This window comes from Monopterus albus, unplaced genomic scaffold, assembly GCF_001952655.1.
Source record: "Monopterus albus unplaced genomic scaffold, M_albus_1.0 scaffold2.1, whole genome shotgun sequence".
NCBI lineage: Eukaryota > Metazoa > Chordata > Actinopteri > Synbranchiformes > Synbranchidae > Monopterus > Monopterus albus.
The window spans coordinates 6,767,067-6,777,335 of record NW_018127882.1 but is presented as its reverse complement, the minus strand read 5'-3'; the positions used below and the strand labels follow the sequence as shown (position 1 = coordinate 6,777,335).

The following is a 10,269-nucleotide window of genomic DNA, read 5'->3' as shown; positions in this document are numbered from 1 at the left end:
GAGATCAGGTGGAGAGGGTGGCCGTCTTTAGGTTCTTGGGTGTTACCTTTGAGCAGCACCTGATTTGGGGCGCAAATACCACTGCTTTGGTGAAGAAGGCCCAGCAGAGATTGTATTTTCTCAGTCTTTTGAAGAAAAACAATCTGAATGAGAAACTGCTGGTGTCCTTCTATAACTGCTAAATAGAGAGCATTTTAACATACTGTGTCTGTGCCTGGTTCGCCAGTTGCACAGCTGCAGACAGGAGAACGCTCCAGAGGGTTATTACCAGAGCCCAGAAGATTATCGGTTGCCCCCTACCATCTCTGGAAGAACTGTACAGTTCCCGTTGCTTGAAAAAAGCACAAAACATTCTGCAGGACCCATCACACCCTGAACATTGTCTGTTTGAATGCTGCCTTCGGGGAGAAGATACAGAACAATTATAGCAAGGACAAACAGATTAAGAAACAGTTTTTATCCGAGAGCTATTGTTGCTTTAAATGCTGATAAAACCTTAAAATTTGAATGATTGATGGGATCTTACGGGAACTGTGCAATAGTCAGATGTGTATGGATGCGAGTGTGTAAATTTGTTGGGTTTTATTGTTTATGATTATTTTTTATCATCGAAGGATTGCTTTTTTTTAATTTCGTTGTACAATGACAATAAAGTTAAAGTTATATTTGGGGCCTCACTATACATTAACATTATATTTATAATATTGCAGCAACAAATTTAAAGCACACCAAAGACTATGTAATGTAGTAAGGTTAAATAAACATGTTTTTATCATCAGGTATTTTAAACAGTCTATAACACAGCCATGGGGCAGGAATCCTCTTTCCTGTTATTCCATGCTTTGCTTCAGTCCTTCTGAAATCCAGGACCTCAGCATCAGACTGGCTTGTACTAACCTTTTCATCAACAGTTGTAGGCTTTATAACCAGGTCCAGCTTGAATACAGAATGGGTCAGCTGCTTCTGATGTGCAGCTGACCCAGTGTCACCTGTGCGGGCTGGTTACGTTGTGACATAATTAGTCCAACTGCCTGTTGTTATTGCTTTTCATTATAATAATTTTAGCCTAATATGCTCTTGTAAAAGGATAGTTGTACAAAAGTATTAGACCTGGGACTTTTTTATAATTTATTCGTGTAAACAAGGTGCCGGGTCAGTCAAAATAGGTGCTGGTGTTACACCAAAATCTGTGACCGGTCAGATTTGTGACCAGAAGAGTGTGTACATAACGGCATAAACTAGTCCAAGTGTAACCCTATTGCTTCCACTTCTACTGGTGTGATTCAACTGCCTCTGTTTGCCCAGTCCATGTGACCTGTTGATGTATAGAGTAGAAGTAAATGTTATTGCTTTCTATCAAGAAAGGCACCATTAACTTTGGCTGACCAGGTTAATCACTCCAAGATGTCACTCTACTGTATCGGCAAAACAATTGTCAATCGCCAACAAAATGTTTTCTGCTGCTGCGTCAACCTCTCTCCTTCCTTTAGGCAAAGGTATTCAAGTATGGGATCAACACAGAACCAGAAAAACACAGGTCACCTTTTCCCATCAGAATATGTGACCTTACTCTACCTCTACAATAACCAATTAAAACATCAAATTGTTTGTTTTTGCATCTCTGTCAATCATTTTGTACACATCTGTTCTCATTTGTGACCATGACAGAGTCAATACTACAGAGGTCACCATTTCTGATGGGCCATGCAAGCTTTCTTCTGGCTCACTGTTGACGCAACAAATGATTAAACAATGTGCAACAGGGGCCCTGTGGTCACAAAATCTAATGGGTCACAAATTTCGGTGTAACATTGGTCACAATCTGAGATCTGACTTGTTCAGGCACAAATTAACCCTGGTAAGGGGTAGTTTGAGAGTAAATGTATTTGAAAGGCACATGTGTCATTTCACACTATGGTTAGCCTGCCACTTTAAGCACAGGGTAAAGCCACTTGAACTCTGAACTGACCTACATCTTTTTTTTTAGACTGCTGCAGGTGTGACACACACACACACACACACACACACATACATACATATATATATATATATAGCAGCCTATACATCATACAAAAGATCTTTTCTGTGATAGCCACCCACTGGAGATGCACTTTTTCTACCGTTGGTTGGTTGGTTTTGCAGCGATTGTAGGCTAACCAAGCATGCATCCAGAGCAAATATGCTTGATACAATGTTTAATCTCACGGTCAAGCGCACGTCAGCAGGCAGTCTGCTACTCACCCACTTTGAACTGAGACGTTTTGTCATCTGGGTCTGCATGCTCCTTCACTAGCATCATATGCAGGATGCCGAAAGAGTTCTGAATCCCGAAGATTGAACCATTGCACCAAGTGGAAGCAAAAACCACCAGCCAGCCGAAACCTCCTTCGGGTGGAACGAATCTGGCTACTTGGCCGTGGTTCTCACCCTGGACACCTGCCTCGGAATCACATACCGGGGAAAGGGGCGGCTTGCACCTGGCCTCGATCATCTGCACGGTGCGTTCTTCTTGCACGATTTTGCACTCGCTGTCTGCCGCTTGGTCATTCTTGTTCCTCTCTGCTTCTTGGGGAGCATCTCCCTGCTCCATCTGAGGGTCTGCATCCGGCTGCTCCGTCTGGGAAACTCCGCTAGACGGCTGCGCTTGACTGTCTAACCCCTTGAGCCCCATGCTCTCTGATCTGTTGGAGAGGTTACTGTTGGATCTGTGCGCACATGCATGAGATACAGGTCACTGACACAAGAGCATCTGTTTGAATAACAGATTTGATTGGCTGTCTGTCGAACGCATAAAACAGGAGGTCCTTTACTGATAATGTTAGACAAGCGTCCTATCTCGCTGCTTATAGCTCAAGTCTGAACAACTTCAGCGAATAAAACCCATCCTACAGACGATAGATGTGCCATTTTGGTCGGAGGTTTGTCCTTTTCCAGGAATTAGCAGGCACCGCCTTTTTCTTCTTTTAATGTAAACGTGTGTTTCTAGGGTTGTGCTATAGAGAAAACTCAATGTGTTTACTTTTGTTGGCTTCCCTACTCGGTACCACATGCAGATCATCAACCTCTAAATGTATCCGTTCGTGCTCGGCGCCGTAGCTCCTTGTCACGCAGTCCCCATACGGTCCGCAACATTCCCTGGTGACAGAACAAATGATTAAGCGCTTCTCCAGCCTCACGGTGTAAATTTGAAATAGGAAGGCCAGGGCTCCCGCAGGCTGTCTCGGCTCCTAAGTGTCAACAATGCCTTCATTTAGCGGCTCTAACCTACCTCCTTCCCGCGGCGGGTGGGCGACGGCACTGTAATGGGACGGGTTTTACACTTCGTGTCTTTTCGGATTCACGTAAACAGCCGAGTAGCTGGCATCGACACTAACGTACTTTAATGTAATTTATTGCATTCTGTAGTTAACCGTCGATTTATTTGGTTAGAAAAGCTAGATTTATGGAATAGACAAGCGTGGACACTAACAGGTTTCATCATGGAGGGGGTGTATTGGCTGTTGTTTACTTCCATCCTGGAACACAGGAATTTCCCTATTGTGAGATTAATAAAGTCCTACCTACCTACCTTAAATACAGTATGTCTATTAGACTACTATTACTTTGGTTTAGACAAACACAGGGCTGTAAGCTATCGTATTATTAACAGTAAGTAAACAAGTTAGTTCAGTCGTTGCTCCTTTAGTTAATAACGCTGCCGTGCTTGTTGTTTCCTGTTTTGTGTACAGTAGCCTACTACTTGATATTTCCTGTGCACACTGTACCGGGAGTAAAAGGCTGCTTCCAGGTTGCCGCCCATTTCTGGTCTCACTCCAGTTAAAGTGTCCAGTCTCCAAAAGCTAAAAATATATTCAAAGACCAGAAGTGGAAATTAACAAAGAGGGCTGCATTTACTGAAGTAGCCTATAAGTACAACAGAGGTAGCCTACTTGTACTGTCCTTAACTATTTCTATTAATGCTAGCTACTTTATACTTTACTGCATTTCAAAGGAAAATGCACTTTATACTTCAGTACATTGTATTTGGTATCTGTAGCAGTGGTGGTGGAAGTATTCATCTGTTCATTCTTTTAATTAAGTAAAATGCAGTAGGTCTACATCACTAATACTTAGAATACACATCCTGCTTTCAGAACCTTATATAAGTAGACCACTCTTTATGCAGAAAAGACTCATGTGAATTGTATAGCCTGTTATTGTAGGCCTACATAAATGTATCATTCTTAGCCTACTCATACAGCATTGTATTGCTGTAGTTGTTGCCAGGTGGTTTAATAATCTATATTGGTTATATTTAATAAGATGATCATGTTTAATAAATGAAGTCTTTATCAGCAAATGAGCTAGTTACAGTTGTCAGATAGATGTATTAGAATAAAAGGTAGTGGAATAAAAGTATAAATTCAAAGTGCTAAATTACATGTGTCTCAGTACTGTAGTTATACTAAGTATTACTTAAGTAAATGTACATGTTCCACCAGTAATCTGTAATTGCTTGTTTAATACAGAATATATGATCCGCTTATAAAATATGATGTGTTATAGTTTTATGTACCCAACAGTATATAAAGTAGCGATGCTGGGGAAGCTGGTAACATCACTTTGCAAGCTACCATTTACTTGACACTGTTAGTTGAACTGTTGTATTGCAAAGCTACCTTTTGGGGAAAAATCTAGTTTGGTTAACTAAAGATACTTATAAAAAGTAGAAATTATAACAAAATATAATACAAAACACAAATACAAATAAAATACAAATAGGTCACATGCCATCAAAAACTGCAAATCAGCTGATTTTATTACCTGTTAGCCAATCCTGTACTAAAACAATCCCACCCAGGCTTTTTACAAGGAGATTGCACTTGCACCTTTTTAGAGAGTAATAGCTTGACCACTGGTCTAAACAATGGGCATATTTTTTTTACTTGTCAGAGCAGAATCTCTTGTTTATATGACACATGAACAGTCTCTCAGGTTTTTAGCCAAGAGGTAGTTCTGTTTAGCACCAAAAATGTCCTTGTCAGTGCTGAAAAATCACTCACATGCAACATGGTAAAATAAAAAGAAAACGTTCTTTTTATACCCCCAAATTGTCTGTAGTTTCAGTAGTTAATGACACAAAAAATGGCAAAAAAGTAATTTAACTACTCAAATTCCTGTGCAGTTAGGAATGAAGCTGAAATAACAGCACACTACTGAATACACGAATGCTTCAGTAATAATAATCTATTATAACCTACAATACTCGGAAATGTGCTTCTCAGATACAGTAAATATTTTCTTATTACACTTGAGGACATATGTACTTTAAAAGGTTTCACTCATAAGTGATGAACGAAAAAATTTAGAAGTAGTATGATGTAAAAGTACTTATTCCTAAAAGTACAGGTGTTCTTAGTAAAATGGGCTTAAAATATCAAAAGCAAAAGTAGTTTCCTTTGAGTGTGTTTGATTACTATAGTGTAATAGATTACTCTGCAGTGTGCAAAATGCTCCTCAATACTACTAATATTGCACCAGGTTGAATTGGTGATAGATTTTCACTGTTGTGGTTTGTTTTAAAACAAGGCATCATAATTTATAAACCATTTACATGTTTGGTGAAAGAGTCTCTAGGCAGTGGCAGAGGTAATTAAAAAGTGAAACTCCATTATAATCCTCTTGGATATACCCTATGTGCAAATACATATCCTTCCATCCATTATCTATACCATTCTTCCTGTAGAGGGTTGCCCATCCCTCCCCTGGAGCCATTCCCTGCTGAAATTTGGGTGAGAGGCGGGGTACACCCTCAACAAGTTGCCAGTCTATTACAAGGCTGACACATAGAGACAGACAACCATTCAACCTACAGGGAATTTAGAGGTGCCAGCTAACCTAACCTGCAGGAAACAAAATGTCAGATATGTTTGCACACACTGACATTTTGATCTCAAATGCAGAGAGAGATTTTTTTTTTTTTACATCTCAAAGTATCCTGTACACGTGCTGGCACATCATTTCTGCTTTTTATGTACATCAAATGATTTTATAGTTCATTAGATTCAATTACATAACCCATACCCCTCCACCCCCCCTTCACCTATGAATTGAAGTGAGAATAGGCAACAATACCAAGCATTCACCACTAAGGGGAGCTAAAGCTTTGTGTAAGGGGTTTATGATAGCATGGTTACTATTACTACTGTTTATATTAGATTCACTATAATTAATCCCAAGAAGGCTTCTCCTAATAAACACACATGTCAATTTATACACAAAGATCAGTTTATTCTTTAGTAAGGGATAAATAACAAAGAAATCCATAGGTGCTTTTAATATAGTTTAATAGGCCTTAACCTAGTTGATTTATTGCTTCTTATAGCACAACGGTTATGTCAGATTGTTACAAAGAGACAGTACTTTTATTTGAGCCCCAGCTTTCTGTACATTTAAGTCCTTGATAGTTTGGCCCATTAGTGATCAGACAGTGCCCCTGTTCCCTGATTATGGTGCCCTGAGTTACAGGACAACTATTACTTCACAGCCATTATTCCAGTAAACCATCATCGAATAACTTAAAAACAAAATTACCAGAAGAACAATGACTTGTACACAAATCAGTGTGATAATATCTACCAAAAATGATCAAAATCACCTCTGGAAAATATATATTTGATTTGTACTTTGAATTTTTGGTTTGGCTCATGACCCTTCTAACATGGAGGAGGATTTATGATATCTCTTAGCCATAGTGCAACCAGCCATCAGAGGCTGATGGACTCGAGATGGCTTTACTTCTGGGAGCTGTCACAGTGTCCGTCATATACAGCTGTCTCTCTCTCTCCTTGACTGTCCCTGTCATTTCCTTTCAGCCTGTGGATTGCAGCAGTGGGGGGAATGGAATTATGGCCAAAAGTTTTATTTACAGCCATGAAAAGAAAGCAGTTTGAGAAACCAAAATAAGCGATGTGCGCTCTCTATCAGTCTCCTCTGCTCCATTTCTAGTAATATAGACAACAACATACACGGTACCTGCTACACACAACAAACAGCGCTGTCCATGGTTCTAAAACATAATACTGTATAATCAAATGATTATCACCTACTTTTTTTACATCATTCTGATGTGATTACTATATGTAATATCTGTTGTCTATAATAACATTTAATGCCAATATTTTGGTTTTAAGTTGAGGACTTGTGCCAGGTGGAGTGCAATTGTTGGGCCTTTCATTAAGGCCACCAGGAGGAGCTTCACGTACCACTAACGGTGCGAGTACCACAGTTTGAGAATCACTGGGATAGAGTTTCTAATTAGCCCCCTGAGGAACTTTAAGATTGCATGGCCCACTCTGTCTCTGCAGCTAAAGATATCAGTTCACACAGCTTCACACAGTCTGGTTACAAGACTACCCCAGGATTCCTTTACAGTGAAGTGAGGGTCAAAGGTGATAGGCGTCAATCCAATAGCAGTGTTTCCTGTTTAAATTGGAATAGTTTGAATCCTCAGAGAGGTGTGGGTAGTCAAGGGAATGAGCATCTGTTAGAGGCCCATACGTGTGAGTCTGATAAAGTAGTTGAGAAAATAGCTGAGTAAAAGAATATAAAAGTAAAGTGTTTTTGTTTAAGCTTGCTAAAGGGTTGGAGAGGGGTTCCTTGCCTTAAATGACTATAATTTTACTAAATTACTGTAAGTAATGTAGATGGTCATTTAATTTTCTTAAAGAGCCCGTGGCATGCTTTTCCTTGTTTTCTGACTTATCTACAATGTTGAATTATCATCATAAATGTGACCAGAAACTTGAAAAATGAGGTGTATGTCTGTTCTAGTACTTCTATGCAGAAGCAACTTAGTTTATACAAGTTTTGCACCCACCCAGTGGTTGTGGTTAGGATGACGTTAGGATTCAGGTTAGGGGGAAAACATGTCAGTGAGGAAATGGATGTTGACGCAACACTGGCAACAGGAGTTGTGCACATTAATGAACTATCCTCTTGTTTTCAGGAAGAGGCTCTCGGGTTTTATCGTTCTGAAATAATTACAAACTATTTGGAGCTATGATGGGTGCAAAACTAATCTAGAGGTACCCAAGATTAAACATTAAATGACTGGAAATGAGCACTTTAAGGATTAGCAGCACTCTTGTGAAATTGTGGTGCCATCAAAAGATGGTGGTGGCGGTGATACGTGCAAGTTGTCTGACACATGTCTATCAGCAGGCTCCAACATGCCGTGATGGTGGGAGAGGCAGTCTCCACTGGCAGAACAGTCATTATCTCAAGTAATATGACTCACACTGTTTGACTTCTTTTATTCCTCAGGGCCTTAGGAATCACAGTTTGTACAAAACTTAAGAACAGTGGGCTCTCACTGGCAGCGGAAAATCATACATAAATCATGCACAAATGCTGTCTTCATTTGGATGTTACACACTTTAAAGACAATTACTGAACAGTGAAAACTTGAACACTGTGAGAGCTTTACTCATCAGTACATGAGGGAATGTTAGAAAATGATGAAGGCAAAACAATGAACTATATCACTAGTACAATCTGTAGACTATTATCTGTCTGCCTCCTGTGCTGAGCTTGGTTTCACCTGAGAGTTGAATTTATACATTAACAAAGTCTGTGATCATGAGTATATACTGAAGGTTTTGACATAAGGGGCAATAAAAGTAGCTTACTTCATGTGAAATGTCTAGAATCCTTTTGTTTTTCTTTGTTTAAAGTGATAAGGACATGCCCAGCAAAGTGCAAGACACAAGAAAGAATCTGAAAAATACAAAATGTTTAACTGTCAACACTTCGCACACTTGTTTGTGTTTGTCCTCTTCCTTTATTTTAACAAGAGAGGAGCTCTTGTGTACTGTGACGTAATCTTACCCACAGACAAGTGTGAGCTCATGCATACAAATAGGATATGAGTGTGTTAGTGTTCAGTATTTATACCTCCTATAGTGGACACTCAGACGGTATTAATAGATGTACTGGTCACAGGCAATTTCTGTAGTCACCCATAGAAATTTGTAAATTTAAAGTTTATTAAAAAAAAAAAAAAAAGCTTTATAGAGGAAGTGACCATATGAAGGTGGATGATGAAATACTGAATAATTATAGAGTGTTAGAAATGTGTGAAACTCTCTGATGATTGAAGTTGTACTCAGAGTTCCTGGAGACAGATTGTCTTGTTCAGGAATGAATGCTGAAATGATAATTCACAGTGACCTGTACCACCTGGATACAGGCAGATTGTTGAAACTTATCAGTTCCTGATGTTGTGGGCAGAGAAACAGGGGGTGTTGAAGAGATGGTTGTCTCATGCAGCCAAAACAACTTGAAACCTAAAGCTGAAAAAACTAGAGATGAAGGTAGACATGAGGAAAATCCTGTCTCTTTGACATCCAGTTGCTTCCTTGCCTATAAAATATATACATTTCTGAATTTTTAACTGAAGTGTGTTGCATTGTAATTTATAATAAATACATGGTTTTGATACAGATACCTATCCTTTGTATAGGTTTGTCTCTGGCAACCAGACTTACATACCTATTACCAGGCTATATGTATACTGACTGCTAACCCAGGGTAAACAAATTGACAGCTGTGCTTTTGTGTGACTATATTTACATGCTAAAAATCAGTGTAAATATCAATCCATTCTGACTCAAGCTGCCACCTCGTGGTTCTGTATGAGTCATCTGGTCCAGAGAAAAGATCATTTGGATGTAATGTGCCATCCACATGTTTGACAAGAGCCAAGAGGTGCAGAGGATGTTTCTCATCCCAGACACCATATTTCCAAGCACTACCAGGTTGTAAATGAGAAATTCATTTTGCAGATTCTTTCCCAGGACCAATGAGTAACACATTTCACAAAGAACTTCTCACTCCTTCATATGAAACCCACACTCCTTTTAAGCAAGCCACATACCAAAATTAAGTCATCGACTCGCTCAGAATCGCTGGTCATTTATTTCAGCCTTTCAGCAAGTTTGTGAAGAGCGAAACAATGTGTTTTGCATGTGATCCATCGACTTTGCTCGTCATTTAGAGTAGTGATAACAGATGTTTTCAAAAGCTATGAAGACTACACCTCAGTTTATACTCGGGTTAAACTGGTCCAGCTGGGTTTTAGTGGGAAACACATTTTGTGGTTTTGGATTCTTTTGCTTTAGGTCTTAATGTGTACATACCTACAAGTGTACCCACAAGCTATGTAAATCTGAACACCACATTCCATTACTAATTAGTAGATTAGCCTTTTTATAATAACAGAACATAAAT

At 39.3% G+C, this 10,269-nt stretch overlaps 2 protein-coding genes across 2 annotated transcripts in view; one reads left to right on the top strand and one right to left on the bottom strand.

The window, feature by feature from the left end:
- The window catches only part of slc16a2 (solute carrier family 16 member 2), a 25,153-nt gene extending 21,698 nt beyond the window's left edge, over positions 1 to 3,455 (bottom strand). Inside the window, 1 exon segment of the mRNA XM_020592011.1 lies at positions 2,242 to 3,455. Coding sequence (XP_020447667.1) covers positions 2,242 to 2,671 — 430 coding nt within the window. The 5' untranslated portion in view covers positions 2,672 to 3,455.
- Positions 1 to 10,269, top strand: part of LOC109955653 (thiosulfate sulfurtransferase/rhodanese-like domain-containing protein 1) — a 47,337-nt gene that overhangs the window by 30,669 nt on the left and 6,399 nt on the right. The window lies entirely within an intron of this gene.